Source organism: Aedes albopictus, chromosome 2, assembly GCF_035046485.1.
Source record: "Aedes albopictus strain Foshan chromosome 2, AalbF5, whole genome shotgun sequence".
In the NCBI taxonomy this organism is placed as follows: domain Eukaryota; kingdom Metazoa; phylum Arthropoda; class Insecta; order Diptera; family Culicidae; genus Aedes; species Aedes albopictus.
In genome coordinates this window covers 37,166,669-37,183,282 of record NC_085137.1, presented here as the reverse complement: position 1 = coordinate 37,183,282, position 16,614 = coordinate 37,166,669, and the positions used below count along the sequence as shown (strand labels likewise).

Here is a 16,614-nt window from a genome sequence, read left to right as displayed (position 1 = left end):
AAGGGGGACCCTAGGGATTTCATGGATTTACCAGGAAGTCTCAGGGGTTTTCAAGGGGGTACGATAAGGTTCCAGGGGCGTTCAAGGGGGTCTTATTGGTCGTCTCAGGGGCGTTTCAGGGAGTTCCGGGGGTACCCAGAGATCTTTGGAGCGTTTAAAAGGGGACCCAATGGGTTTCAGAACATTCTAGGAGATGTCAGGGGCGCTTCAGGGAGATTTAGGGGGTCCAGGAGGTTTCAGGGGCGTTTCAAGGGGGTCCCAAGGGTTTCAGTGGGATACAATGAGGTTTCAGGGGCGGTCAAGGGGGTCTCAGGGTCGTATCAGGGAGTCTCAGAGGAGTATCAGGGAGTGGCTAGAGATCTCAGGAGCACTTCAAAGGGAGCCCAATGCGATTTCAGGGGCATTTCAAGGAGGGCTCAAGGTGATTCAGGGGGTATCAGGAGATCTTTGGAGCGTTTCAAAAACGTCCCAGGGGATCTAAGGGGTATAAAGTGGGGTACCAGGGGCGTTTCAAAGGGGTCCTAGGTGGTTTCATAGAGTCAACTTTACGTGTTGCAATTTACTTGATTTGACTGAGTGTCTAGTTAAATTTTTGGTTGAAAAAAAAAACCATAACTGAAATAACAGGACGACTTTTCTACAAGTGTTAAAATAACTTCCGTAAAAAAATATTCTGGCGGTTTACTTTATTGAGAATTTATTGATAAAAAATTTAATCTTTATGAAAATGCAGTCGCATGAAACCGCGCATAACTCACGAATGGAAAGTCGGATTTTTATGGTATTTGTTTAGTTCTGTTAGTTTTTACCCACGGAAGGTTTATGAGGCGAAAAACATGAAGTATTATTAGGATTTTTTGAAAACAGATTTTTCATGCTTTTTTTGGCGAGGGCTTGAATTTGGAACGTAAAAACGCAGTAGGCAAGACAAAGTCGGGGATAGCTAGTATTCTTTGTTATAGGGCACTGCATGAAATTCTTTCCCTCTCTTTCACTATTACAGACATTTTGAAAACAACAAGGCCAAGAAACGTCAAAATCCCATACAAAATCAAAACAATGCAGTGCCCTATACCAACGAACCTCATCTCAAAAGGCAAAAGGTTATTGCAACCATAACAAATTGCAAATGCTCCATAGAAAATCAAAAAGCACTCCATAAAGAATAAACATATGTTCCATGAAAATGTGCAATGTTAACCATAAATAATTGAAAACGTTCCATACTTTATAACAAAATGTACCGGTAAAACATAAAATTTTCTCATTAAAAGTGAAATTTTGCACCAATAAATAATACTGAAATGCTCCACAATAAAATACAAACGCTCCATAGAAAAATGCAAACGCTCCATAAAAAAATAAAATTGTACCCATAGAAAATTGAATATTGCTCCATAGACAAATTAAATTGCACCATATAAAATTGAAATTGCACCATCGAAAATAGACAAATGCTCCATAAGTATTATCAAACTGCACCACATAAAATACAATTTGCTCCATAAAAAATTGGAAATTCTCCATAACTTTAAACATTTACACCACTAAAGCAGTCCAATGTAGAGCAATTCAGCCCTGTCGAATTTAATTATGAGAATATACTATCTATGGAGGTTTTTCCATTTTTCATGGAGCAATTCATATTTTCTATGGTGCAGTTTGATAATACATTTGGAGCATTCATCTATTTTCTATGGTGCAATTTAGTTTTTCCATGGATCAATATTCAATTTTCTATGGGTACAATTTTAATTTTTTATGGAGCATTTGCATTTTTCTATGGAGCATTTGTATTTTATTATGGAGCATTTCAGTATTATATATTGGTGCAAATTTTCACTTTTAATGAGAAAATTTTATGTTTTACCGGTACATTTTTTAAAAAGTATGGAACGATTTCAATTATTTATGGGTAACATTGCACATTTTCATGGAACATATGTTCATTCTTTATGGAGCGTTTTTTGATTTTGTATGGAGCGTTTCTATTTGTTTATGGGTGCAATAAATAGGCTGCCATCTCAAAATGACTGACAACTCTCAGGTCATTTTGACAGATGTAACATGAGCATGAAAAGGACGGCGATAAGATCGATAAAGTAGAATAATTGATCCGTCTTTTTATGCACGTGTGTGGTCTGTCAAAACGACCTGAGAAGTGTCAAACATTTTCATGGCTAGCTTTGTTGGTGTAATGAAGAACATATATAATTCTTCATTACACCAACGAACGTAACCTCATGAGCATGAAAAGGAAGGTAACAAGATCGTTAAAGTAGAATATATGATCCGTCTTTTTCGAGCAGGTGTGTGGTCTGTCAAAATGACCTGAGAAGTGTCAAACATTTTCATGGCTAGCTTTGTTGGTTTAATGAAGAATACTCAAGAGCTGCTGACTCAGTGATGCAAACTTTTTATTACCTGATGTCGTCAGTGATTATGCTTCAGCTCCGATGACTATTTACAACCCTGCTCAGGTGGTTTCAGGGGGTCTCACGGCGTTTTCAAAGGGATTCAGAATGCCTTTGGGGTGCCTCATATTGTTGAACTGTTCCTGAAATACCCGTAAAACGTTTGAAGTGGCGCTGCTAAGTACGTTAATGTCACTCCTTTTGATCTTTTTTTTTTGGACGGAACATCAAAGTTTTGGTTATGTTACGGGAGTATTTTCAGCTTCTAGTCTTCGCGTAATTGTAATCATGGAAGTGCTTCTTCCACGTTTCGATCACCTCACCTCCGTCCGTCCAGAGGCCCCCGTCCTAATCGCTGCATATTTCGACTCCCGGCATGCAGACGTCGTGGGATGCGTTGAGCTTCTGGTAGAACTTCCGTGTTTCATGGGAACGGCACAGCAGTTCAATTTCTTCGCACTCCGCTTCTTCCAGGCGGCGCTTTTTCCCCCGAAAGAGATGAGCCTGCTGTTTCCGCTTCTGTTTATAACGTTCCACGTTATGCCGGGTTCTTGCTGCAGCATTACCGCCCGTGCTGCATTCTTCTCCGCCAAAATAGCTCTGCACTCCTCTTTGAACAACTCGTTTCGTCGACTCATTTCCACGTACCCGAGGGTGCTTTCGGCTACGTCGTTGATGGCTGCTTTTACTGTTCTCCAGCAGTCCTCTAGAGGGGCCACATCGAGCTCGTCCTTGTCTGGCAATGCTGCCTCGAGATTCTGCGCGTATACTGAGACGACATCCGGTTGCTTCCGTCGCTCTAGGTTGTTCCTTGGCGGTCGTCGGTACCGTACATTGTTGATGACGGAAAGTTTTGGACGCAGTTTGCCCATTACCAGAAAGCGGTTGGAGTCGATGTTAGCGTCACGATAGGTCCTGAAGTCCATAATGTCGGAGAAGTGCCGCCCGTCAATCAGAACGTGGTCGATTTGCGATTCCGTCTGCTGTGGTGATCTCTAGGTTCAACGATAAGAGAGGCTATGTTGGATAAAGATGCTACGTTTGTCCATATTTTTGGAGGCAGCAAAATCAATGAGTCGTAGGCCGTTTTCGTTCGTTAGCTGGGGTGCGCTGAACTTTTCAATGGTCGGTCTGAATTCCTCCTCCTGACCAACCTGAGCGTTTAGGTCTCCTATGATAATATTGACGTCGTGGCTTGTGCTGCGCGTAAAATGCATGACAACATCAATGCTTCTGGAGTAAGGACTGTGCACGTTTATTATGCTGAAAGTTGAAGAATCGGCCCTTGATCCCCAACCTGCACATTCTTTCGTTGATCGGCCACCAATTGTTTAGGTGCCTGTAAACCGATAAAAGCTGTTCCCAGCTCACGTATGTTGCTGCAACTCTGGTAGATGGTATGATTATCTCTAAACCATCGCACCATGAATCCTGTCCAACACACCTTCTGCAGCGCTACGATGGCACGGTCCTTCAGTAGATCAGCGAGTATACGGGTGCTCCCAATGAAGTTAAGAGATCAGCGGTTCCACGTACCTAGTTTTCAATCGCAAGTCCTTTTTGCTCGCGGGGGTCATTGCCGTTGGTCTCGGTTCGTATTATTCTGTTGCTGATTTTCCGTTACAACTGTTTTTACGGCTGACTCGTAAGGCCGAACTACAACCCGCTACTTTCCGAAGGATCATAGTACACAATTGAGTTTAGAGTCCTTCCCTGGCACTCGGACGTCGATCAGCCGCCCCTAACATGGGTATCAGACGCTCACGTTTGCAGAAGCAAAACCTTCCCCACCCCCTTTCCAATTAGCCACCGAAGTTGGTTACCCGTTCTACCCTAAGGTTGCTGGGCAGAGGCTAATAATCTCAATGGGATCTAAATGGCGCGAATTGCCTAACTTTTAGCGTGCCTAGAAATAAAATGTACTTGAATGTAGAGATGCTCCTTCCAGGTTGTCGATTCGCCCTTGGATGCTTTATACCCCGGAAAATACATTTAAACTACTTTTGTCATGTCTATATTTGTTTGCACCGAAACCTTCGGAAATGATCACATTCACCTTTTGATAACCCTTCGAGGCTTAGAATAGTTAAATTTATGCATATCTTAATTGATGTAATAGCTTTATTCCATGTTTTTCTACATTTAAGTATTATTTTGCATCTTTCAGCATATCTATCATCATGTTTTTCACTTCCTTTCGTTTCACATTCCCTTTGCTCGTCAGTGGCAGCTTCTCAACGAAATGCACTCCCCCTCGCAGCTTCATGTGATCCCTCACACGTTCTGCCACATAGTTCGCTATATCTTCACCGGAGACTGCAGAGCCCGGTTGTCTGATGACAACAGCCGTCGGCAGTTCCGCGCTCTTGTTCTCCAGTGGAACACCCACAACGCAAACCTGCTCTACGCCATCTACCTGCATGATCACTTCTTCTAGCTCCGTTGGGGACACCGGATCAATGTACTTGAAAATCTCACTTTTCCGGTCCACTAGGAACAGATAGCCGTCCTCGTCAAAGTATCCCACATCTCCGGTTTGGAACCAACCGTCCTCGTCGATAGTCGATTTGGTGGCTTCTTCGTTCTTGTAATAACCCTGGAATTCGACAAGTGTCGTTAGTTGAATCATGAAAAAAAAACTGATATAACTTACCACAAATGGAACCACCCTTTTAACAAGCAGTTCCCCAACTTCATCTGTTCCAAGCAATTGCCCATCATCATCGACGATTCGAACCTGCATATTTGGACAAATCGTTCCCACGGCTCCTCGTTTTCGCTGCATCATATCCATGGCAATCGGACCGCATTCCGTCGAAGCGTAGAATGTGTACGACTTCCCGTTGGGCAGAATGGCGTCCATCGAATCCCGAACGCTGTCCGATACGAAGTATCCCCCAATTCCCCACAATGCAACGGAAGATAGATTGGTGGTTTTGGCACGTGGGTGATTTGCAACAGCACTGGCGAAAAATGGCGGTCCATTGACAACGTTGATTCGGTATTTTTCCACCAGGTCGAACACGAGGTCCTCCGAGTATGGCTTCCGGGTGAATACAACTGTGCTGTCGTAGAACAGGGCCAAGTCGTATGTATAGACGACACTGATCCAGTGGATTGATCCTGTTACCAAAATCGTCAGGTTGGTAAAACTCCTGAAATTGAAGTATGTCAGACCATAGATTCAAGAATATCAACTAAAACTGCGTAATTACACGGGATAAAATGAAGACGTTCTGTTGGCGTGCGACAAGCATATTCCCTTCGGTAGTCCAGTTGTACCAGACGAACAGAAAATACTCCAAATTGTCTTGGTAGTGTCTTCCACCAATGTTGGTCTGAAATCGATATAAAATTAATCTTTAGAGCCTGACTTAAATCTCATTATTTTTTGGACTTTACCTGAATTCATTCTCACTACCCGTTTCGACCAACAATTCCTGGATCGACCTCGCTCCTTCCGTAAGCTGATCCAGAGTAAATATTGTCACACCTCCTGCGACCGCCTTTTTCGATGCCTGCCTCACGGTGTTATAATTCGAAGCATCGCAAAACACCAGCCTAGATTGAGTCTGCCGCATCATGTGGGCAATTTCATCCTCAGTATAGTTCGGATAGAGCGTATTGTACGGCACTGCCAAGAACTGCAGAGCCACCACTAATGGAATCAGATTTTCATTCCCCATAGCAGCAATCGTCACGACTTCATCCGATTTCGCGCCATTGTTGAACAGCTTCTTCAAATTCTGCGCAATCCGAACGGCCCTGGTGCGCAACTCACCTCGAGTCAACACCCGTCCACTATCGCCATCGATCAGAATCGGCTTCTCCGGAGAGCGGTTCAACAGTTCCATCAGCACATCGCACAGTGGCTGATTTCGCCATTTTAGCGCGCTTAATCAATAACTTTTTTACTATGAAGTTTAGCGGCATGGTGTCTTCGGGGAAGTTTTTCACTATAATAAGGAGCTTCTTTTGAGCTTCTGTGAAAAATGATCAATCCCCCTAAAAGTGAGATAGAAAATTTATTTTTTGAATTTTTCAAGATACGAGGTTGGCGTCTTCACAAAAGTTGTAGAAAATGTAGTTTGGAGCAACTTTGCCGAAGACACCAAGTTTGTAACTCCGTTACTTTTCAAGATACGTTACGTTTTCTTTCATCAGCCCCTTGAAAAAGGTTTTTGCGCAATAACTTTCTAAATATTGATTCTACATTTATTTCATGTTCTACAAAGTTATAGATAATGGAAAAACACACAACTTTTCCGAATATGACATCTCGCTAATTCCAAAATTAAAATAGTTATAACGGTTTTTATAGTTTTTTGGGCCATATTTCAAGCATATATAACTTAGCTATAGGCAATTATATGCAAATTTCCTTTTACGCATGTGAAAGTACATGTAATTGCCTCTCTTAGAAAGCCAAAATCATCAAACTGTAAGAAACTGTAAGATGGTTTTTGTATAGAAACTTACATCCATTTATGTTACTCTTATATGGGATTTATATATATTTTCAACATATTTATTTGACATTTCATGTCAGCTTGCATTTTTATTATTATTGTAAGTGTGTGTTAATATAAAGAAAGGTTTGTTGTGCATTCTGGATCATTCATGAAATACGTAACACACAAACTCACCAACTACTTCTATTTTCTTACTAACTCGCAATGCTCCACGTAGTCCACGAAAAAAGCGCATAAAGTGAAACTTCTTTCGTCGGTTCACGATTTAACAGCAGCCTTACTTTGAAGTGCAATAGGATTTATAATTTACTATAACCAATGAAGACATAGATATATCCTAGTGAGAGCGTTGACAGAACATGTCACGTGCATGTTTGGAATTTTTTAAGAAATGGCGCTTCCTTCGCTTTTTTCGTGGACTACGTGGAGCACTTGAGTTAGTAAGACAAAAGAATTAGATGGTAAGTTTTTATGTAACGTACTTCACGAATGATCCAAAATGCACCACAAACCTTTCTTTATATTAACACACACTTACAATAACAATAAAAATGCAAGCTGACATGAAATGTCAAATAAATATGTTGAAAATATATATAAATCCCATATAAGAGTAACATAAATGGATGTAAGTTTCTATACAAAAACCATCTTACAGTTTCTTACAGTTTGATGATTTTGGCTTTCTAAGAGAGGCAATTACATGTACTTTCACATGCGTAAAAGGAAATTTGCATATAATTGCCTATAGCTAAGTTATATATGCTTGAAATATGGCCCAAAAAACTATGAAAACCGTTATAACTATTTTAATTTTGGAATTAGCGGGATGTCATGTTCGGCAAAGTTGTGTGTTTTTCCATTATCTATAACTTTGTAGAACATGATAAAATTATAGAATCAATTTTTAGAAAGTTATTGCGCAAAAACCTTTTTCAAGGGGCTGATGAAAGAAAACGTAACGTATCTTGAAAAGTAACGGAGTTACAAACTTGGTGTCTTCGGCAAAGTTGTTCCAAACTACATTTTCTACAACTTTTGTGAAGGCACCAACCTCGTATCTTGAAAAATTCAAAAAATAAATTTTCTATCTCACTTTTAGGGGGATTGATCATTTTTCACAGAAGCTCAAAAGAAGCTCCTTATTATAGTGAAAAACTTTCCCGAAGACACCATGACGCTAAACTTCATAGTAAAAAAGTTATTAATTAAGCGCGCTAAAATGACGAAATCAGCCACTGTGCATCGCCTGCACTGCGACTGGGATCAAACAATGTCCCAGTCCGAGGTCCACTCCATACGCGGCGTTCCGGATCGTAAGTAGTCATTGTTAAACACTGAACAGCTAAACACTGAATGGCTTCCAATTGACGGTGGTAGTTGTTCTATACCGAAAATACGATGCCCACTTTTAAACTGCCGCATATAAACGGCAGATTAAATTATCTTCGATTGATATGACTGACCTATAGCATGCCGGTTATTTGTCAAGCGGCAATCAACCAACGTGATAAGCACTTCGCGAGTATCGTTTTATCTCTCTCGGTGGAACACGGCAGGATGATTGTTAACAGTCTCGTGAACATAGTCCAAGGAGATAAAAATCCATCGAGTCATTGGCGGTGCGTGGTAAAAATGGGAGCATTTTGCTGCAGGGTGTTTTGAATTTTGCACTGCTGTTTGTTCTTTGTGCAAAATACTGCGAAAAAAGTCGTTTCGTTTACCTTACATCATCAATTCTCAATCAAACATCAGTGGTCAAAAGGTAATTTCGACATATCTAGGTTCAATCACCTACAGCCTATTATTCAGCAGCTGAACCTGAAAATAAGGTAGATGAAAAATGTGTGCTGCACGATCTGTTCTACAAGAAAATCACGGAAAACTGCTTTATCTCCAATAGGTATATAAGATATATGATTCAATTGTTAAATTTTGGCGTCACCTTGACTGTTAGTATGGTTATGGTTCCCATTTTGTTTCGATTTCATGTGCGTTTCAGGACGGTTCCAGATGGTCTCAAAGGGTTTCAAGGGGTTTCAGAGCCGCTCCAGATGTGTTCCAGGGGATTTCAGAGACTTTTATGGGCGCTCCTGGGGTGTATCAAGGGGTTTTAGGACCGTACCAAGAGTTTTCAAGTGGTTTCACAGGCGTTACAGGGCTTTTCAAGAGGTTATAGTGGCGTTAAGGAAAATTTCAGGGAAGCTCCAGGGTTGTCTAGGAGCTTCATGGACGTTTCAGGTTTTAAAAAGGGTTTTCAAAGGTTTTCCAGAGGTATTTGTCTGTATTTCATGGATGTTCCAGGGGGTTTCAATGAGTATCAGGGGCGTTACAGACTTTTCTGGGGCGACCTAGATGATTTTAGCGGCGTTCCAGAGACTTCAAAGGTGTTCCAGGGGGTTCCAGGTACGTTCCAGGAGTCCTCAAGAGGTTCCAGCGGCATTACAGGGTGTAACAGAGAATTTCAGAGTCGTTCCAAGGGATTTCAGTAGCATTTTAGGGGCTTCAGAAGTGTTCCAAGGGGTTTCAGGGCGTTCCAGGGGATTCCAGGGAGTTTCAGAAGGGTCAAGGACGTTCCAAATGAATTCAGAAGAGTTTTAGAGCCGCCTCAGGGGGGTTCCGGGAGGTTTCAGCGGAGTTCTAGAGATGTACATGGAATCTCAGGAGGTTACTAGGACAATCCAGTGAATTTCAGGTGATTCCAGTGGCGTTCTAGGGGAGTCAGGGGTGTTCCAGGGAGTTTTAAGTGTTTTCAAGGCGTGTTCTAGGGAGTTTTCGGGGCGTTCCATGGGTTTCATGGGTCGTAAGGAGTTTGGGGGTGTTTCCGGGGGTTCAGTACGTTCCAAGAGTGTTCCTGGAGATCTCAGGGAGCTTCAGGGCCAAGAACGTTCCAAAGGGTTTCTGCAAAGTTCCAAGGGAAGTTTCAAGGATGTACTAGGGGTTTCGGGGGGTTACATGGACGTTCCAGTATCTTCAGAGGAGTTCAGGGTCGTCCCCTGAATAAACGGAAACCCTTCGGAACCCTTCTCAAATTTCAAAAAAAGCCATGATTCGTTTCTGGCACCTAACTGAAACCCCCTTGAAAGCTCCCTGGAAACTCCGGGAAATTATCCGAAACTTTTCTGAAGCTCCTACGAAACTTCAAAATAGATAAATGTTGCAATTACCACGTTGAACCATTCAACAATTCGCTATCAAGAATTGGTGTGACGATCCAGCAATGGCTGTAAATCCCTATAGTAAAGTTAAAAATAGGTCAACATTGAGACAAGCTACATTACGGATGCATTCAACTTTTGGCTTTCCAACTTTCGGTACTAATGTTTTAATTTCTATTTGAAAACAGAATTGAAGGGAATTCAAATTCAATGGGAAGTGTAAAATTCCTGGATATGTTTTTCTACCGTGGAATTGCACGAAAAAAAAAAAAAGAGAACGACAATTTAACAATTGTCGAATTGACAATTTGGATGGAATTTAAATAGAGAAAGAACTAGCGGAGTATTGAGATTTCATTGTTGGTATTAGGGGAGACTGGTGAGACTTGATCCCTTTTTCTTAATTTGCCTGTAACTTTAAGAAAAAATACAAAACTAGATCCATTTTTCGTACAGAATGGCAGGTAAACATCTATTGCAAGTTTATACACAACAAAAGGACTTTAAATTATTGTTAAAGTTTTCAAAACTCTGTTTTTATGGAGGCATGTCTTATGAAGTATTTTTCAAGAATGGGTCACAATTGATCCCCTTTTGAGCACATGGTTAATTTGAAGGGAAAATAACTCCAGAAGCTTCCTATTCATTATAAGATTTCCTTTAATTGTTAAGGATATGCCGTATTTTGAAAATGGGGAGACTTGATCGTTTTATCGTTGAATATACTAGAATTCCGAGTAAATAGAGGCTTTCAAATAGATTTTTATTTTTCACATGTATAATGTGTCTGTAATCCTCGAGGGATCAAGTCTCCCCATGTCACTGTTGTATACACTAAGCTACATTAATGGAAATATTTTTTTATCTTTATTATCGAGATTTTTAGCCTATGGCTGGTTCATCTCCTGTTGAAATATTTATATAACAGCCTTATTTGGATAAATACGTTTGAAAGTATTTTATTTATACTATATGCTGTGAAATTTTGACACGATTTGGTTTAATTTTCACAAAGTTATTGAGATTTTTTGGAATCGCCTAAAAGTTTTCTGAAGGACCGAAAACAAACCATCAGTCATTAAAAAATAATGCAATACACAATTAAAACCAATTGTAGCCAAAACATTGTCGTCTGTCCAGATGTTGTTTCGGAAAAAATATGCTAGAAGAAAACTGTTTTTGATTCCGAGAAAATATGGGGGGAACAAGTCTCCCCAGGGATCAAGTCTCCTTAGTCTCCCCTACATAAGTGACCCGATTTTGTCAGCCCCTTTTCGGAACACATATTTTGCTCTCTTCAAAAACTTAAACAGTTTTTCATACTTTTTATCCCTGTATGTTCTGCATCTCAGTTGTAGATTGACTATAAACAATAATAAATTAATTAAAATTTAACTCTAAGATAGTGAGAGCAAAAAGTTTTTCGCAAAATTGGGCTGACAAAATTGGGTCCTTACTGTATTCCTTTACATGTACTGGAAAAACAACCATAATGTCTCGCATCACTTTACCTAGGGTATAACTTTTTAATAGGGGTCGTATCACTTTGCGGTCTTCGACAAAGTTGTTTGGCATATAGTCACCTACAATAATACCAATAAAGGGCTTTATCATTAATCGCTTAAAGCGCCACCTAGCGGTAAAATATCGAAAACTTAAAAGTTCTGCATACATTTGGCCACGTTTTCTCATACAAACTTTAAGCATTTTGAGCCACTTATTCGCTATAAGGGTCGATTTAAACCGCAGGGAACCGGTATGACCTACATAGCCGACTCCGATGCCTTGTACCACCTATTGTATAGCGCCTAAACTAGCGATACTCCGAGTCCACGCGCCACCTTCTCTGTAGTTCCAAGACGATGTGAGTGATAGCCATTGAAACGATATTCCAGCACCAGTTACTGTTATTAAAATGCGTTTTTAATACTGTCGGAAGGACCAAAGGACTTGAGTCAGGTGGAATATTACTTCCCCATGGCGCCTGTTAACCCAACTGTTGGGTACACAACTCCTCTGGAGGTAGCTTCGTTGAACCTACCCGGATTAGCAGCACCAACGAGTTACCCAGAGCCACCGACCGCTGACAACCGTGCACGCCACGGTCACTTCTTCGTCGAAGGACCACGGCCAGATTGTCGAAACACGTCCGATCCAGCTAGGTACAGCTTTCGGAACCGTCGTGTCTTGGTTGCCACAACAAGCACGACTGCTCACGGTCACAACAGCTCCGCCTCAGTATAGCCGAACCACCGCACACTAATTGCCTCGATCAATCGAAACGATCCACAACGCAAACGACGCCGAACAAGACGCAACACGTTCTTCTTGTTTGTACGCCAACGCCGACTCAGAGAGGCACACAAACACACAGTTTCCACCGGCTCGGGGTGGAGGGATCAGAAACACTGCCAGCCAATCCTCGCACCGATAGGACTAGCCACCACTATCGCTACCTTTCGGCACTCGTTCAAGAAAAAAACACACCTGGAGCTCATCAACCCCTCCACAACTGCGATCAAGTGGGCAATCTTCAATCGATTCACTGTGGACCTCAAACGTAACACGCTAACTCACACCGACACAGCGGCTGTGTTGGTCGCTCTCAAATTGACCCTCTTTACATGCCGCACATTTTGTGTGTTGCATGAGTCGTACACATTCATGTGTTCGGGTGCATGAAGTCTTGTCATGTGTGGAAAACACACATTCTGTGGAACGCCCGGAATATGGAATCCGCTTCCATATTAGTTTTTGTTTATGAAATTTAGAAAAAAAGATTCAATTTTCATGATTTTCAGAGATTATTTCCATCGAATAGCTGAAGCAGTTGAAAATGCGTCAAAAACATATCCATTTCCATCTGCTTTCCAGCTCTTCGATGGAAAAAATCCCGAAAATCCACCTCATGTTTACATGTGCCAAACTGTTTGGCCGCGGCTCGGGAGACGTTTGACTGTTCCGTTTCCACTGTTGAAAATGTTCCGTTTCCACCGAGCCGCACAAAAATGAGTATGAGGCCGGGAACACATGGAATGTGTGTGGCGCGCACACATTTTAAACACATTCGGTCATTTGTGCATGTGTTGCAGCGCTCTGTGCGTTGGGGTTCGTTCAAATATTACGTAACGCTAAGGGGGGAAGGAGGGGGTCTAGCTCTGTGTTACGCTTCATACAAAATTTCAAAATTCTTCATACAAAACTTGTTACGTGGGGGAGGGAGGGGGTCTAAAATTGTCAAATTTTGCGTTACGTAATATTTGAATGAACCCTTGCCAACAGAGCCGATGAGCGAGAAAAAAATAGCGTGAAGATCGTCAACAAAGCCGACGATCTTCGCTCCCATCGGGAGCTTTAACCTCAACATATCGTCGTACATGACATTACATAACACCGGACCCAGGTGCTCTCTGTGCTCCATGCCTTCTTGTGCCAACCGGATCAGTTGCAAACACCAGGCCGGCCACCTTCTGGATGCTGGGTTCGCCGTAAAGTGCAGCGAGCTCGTGGTTCATCCTTCTCCGCCATACACCGTTCTCCAGCACGCCGCCGAAGATCGTCTCTAGCACGTCGCTCGAAAACTCCGAGTGCTTGCAGGTCCTCCTCGAGCATGGTCCATGTCTCGTGTCCGTAGAGGACCACCGGTCTTATTAGCGTTTTGAACATGGTGCATTTGGTGCGTGGGTGAATCGTTTTCGACCGCAGTTTCTTCTGGAGCCCGTAGTAGGCCCGACTTCCGCTGATGTTATGCCTCCAAATTTCACGATTCACGTTGTTGTCAGCCGTCAGTAAGGATCCGAGGTAGACGAATTCCTCAACCACCTCGAAAGTATCCCCGTCTATCGTAACATCCCGATCAGAAAGACATAACAAAAATGTAACAAAATTATATCAACGGTTGATAGATATATCACCGTTTGTTATATTTAGATATTGATCAGTACGCTGATCGTGTGTAAAAATGTGTATTCTCCAATTTGTAAATAGTTTAAATTTTGTAAATAGTATTTAGAATTAAGTTGACAAGAACTAGCACATTAATTAACACACAATGAATTAGTACCCATCACCACACTTACATGCAACACTGTACCTAAAGAACCCCATCCCATTGAATTGTAACATATCATATCCAGCAATAGAACAGTACAAAATAGACATCCAAAACGATCGGTCGCGTTCTATTCTTTATCCCATCCACGTCTCGCCCAATAAATCAAGTGTAGTGCAAACCCCATCAACCGAGTTCTTCTCTCTATCCGAACTGTATCTGCGGTAGTGGCCAAAGGTGGCAATAATCAACCCGTCGGTCGATCGTCACACGTGCGTGCGTGCGTGCGTGGAAGCACTGTGACAAGGAGGGAACTGGTACCGTGAAACGTGTCGAAGGTGTGAATAGTGCCTACAGTGTGTGCTATAAGGATCGGATAAGCGATCCTAGTTGGGAATACCAACGTTCCAGTGATTTGGTGCACCGCTGTTGCTACAGCGGCCAAGAAAAACCTCCGGTGGCCGGCAATAGAGCTCCACGCTCGAACAGATATATTTGACAAAAATGATTTGAAAACCTGATATACTTATATCAGAATTATAACAACGTCAGTTATAATACAAATAAATTTATTTTGATCATCTTTATATGAACATTATAACAAACTCAGTTATAGTTTTGAAAATGCAGTTTATGTCAAATGAACATTTTACAGGTGATGTTTGGTACGCAGTTACGCTGCTGTGCGGTGCTACTGTGCTTGTAAAATACAGTATTTTTGACAAGTTTGAATCATGATCCAGACCTTTAAGAAAGCTCAGATAGATATTGTCGCGCTTATCTTGGATTCTCAGCTGCGTTCGAAACATACAGCATCAGATCGCGCCAAACCGCACACGTATGGTTTGTACACGGTGTGCACCTTGGCTAAAACTACTTTTGCAGCCGCCGGGTGGGAGCTGTCAGGTATAATCAGCCACCTTGTACAAATCAAACGGGCGCAATCTTTCGTGATTGAAATCATCGCCGTCATCAAACATTTGAAAGCAGTTTTTTCGATCAAAACAAAAATCTTTGCTATGAAAATATATTCACTGTACTCCACATGAGGAAAAGAATGCAGTGAATATATTTTCATGGTCGATGTTTTGATTTACAGCGAGAAAACTGCTTTTAATTTTCCGAAAAATGATGACGGGTGCTTAAGCCTTAAGATCATCAGTAGGGACAATGGAAATTCGCGGCAAATTTTCTTAAATTTCGCGGACGGATATTGCGAATTTCGCGGAGATTTCGCGGCTCCATATTTTTGACCGTATTGTTTAAAAAACACCAATTTTGAAAGCAAATAGGATAATTTACTTGGATTTTGTGAGGCGTTATCATAAACCTCCCGAACAGGTATCAAATTTGATGAAAAATCAGAAAAAAAAAACATATGAAAATTGCATTAAACTTTTATTATGCTGGATTCGAAATTGTCAATAACTTTACATTGAAAAGAGTTATTTGCTTTTTTTATGTTTGAACATTTAAAATTAGTGGAATTTTGCAATTATTTTCAGAATTTTGTCAGATTTCGCGGCATTTCACGGGATTTCTTAAATTTCGCGAGCATTCTCCAATTTCGCGGATTTCGCGGCTTCCGCGAAATCGCGAATTTCCATTGTCCCTAATCATCAGTATCTTAGTGATGAGGCCACAATATTTAGGTCCTTGGTGAATGAATCGCAGAACAACGAAGTTAAAAAATAAGAAATGAGTATCCCAGTAGTTGTCATTGTAGTTGAGCCACACTAGAGTATCTAGTCAAATTGAATGCCCAACGTATGCCGTGATTTAACCCTCCTAAGATGTTAGGTTTTTCGAACAACGATGGCACAGTGCACGTTCATCGTGCCTGTCTGGGTCATATTGACTTCAACATTCTACTAGGGTTAATGTAACTCTCAAACGGTCATATGAAGCTATGATAAGTGAGGCAACAAAATGGATATGAAAATGATGACTTTCATTGAAACTGTTAACATTCCTGAAGTAAGTTTTAAGTTTCACAATCCTCCATAGGTTTTGCAATTTGTAGTCTCATTCAAGATTATTTTAATAAATTATTCTGAAATTAGAAGTTTTCTCATTGTTATTAAATTAACATGATACATCAGACTCTAGTTTAATTTAAAAACACTTCACTAATACTTTACTTTTGCAAAAGAAAATAAAAAATGAATAACTCTTTTAAAGAAAAACTAGAAAGGACGAGCAAATTCCTTTTAATTCTACTACTGTGCTTATCTTCGGACAGATAGGCCTATTTCGTCTGTGACTTACAGACTTCTTCAGTGTCAAGTGCTCGACTACATGATACAACTGGATCAATTAGTCGTCTGCAAATTAAAAACACCTTAGTTTTTGGAGAATTGATTGATAACAAATTATTTGTGGAGCTTAGAAATTTCTATCTAATTTCGTCACATCATGTCGTTAGTCACGTTTCATTACCATGCAATTAACGTCTATAATAATTCCGTAGAAATACAGCTTCTTATCATCTGCAAACATGTGGATATTACATACTTTTG

At 41.1% G+C, this 16,614-nt stretch overlaps 1 protein-coding gene across 1 annotated transcript; it reads right to left on the bottom strand.

Moving 5' to 3' along the window:
• Positions 1–4,412: 4,412 nt before the first annotated feature.
• Positions 4,413–8,305, bottom strand: LOC109621352 (uncharacterized). Its single transcript, XM_062854807.1, has 5 exons — positions 8,131–8,305; positions 5,817–6,286; positions 5,630–5,752; positions 5,068–5,569; positions 4,413–5,010 (listed from the first exon to the last, which is right to left on the bottom strand). Exons 1-5 carry the CDS (start codon positions 8,212–8,214, stop codon positions 4,564–4,566), a joined length of 1,626 nt encoding a protein of 541 aa, XP_062710791.1. The 5' UTR covers positions 8,215–8,305; the 3' UTR covers positions 4,413–4,563.
• Between the last annotated feature and the right edge of the window lie 8,309 nt (positions 8,306–16,614).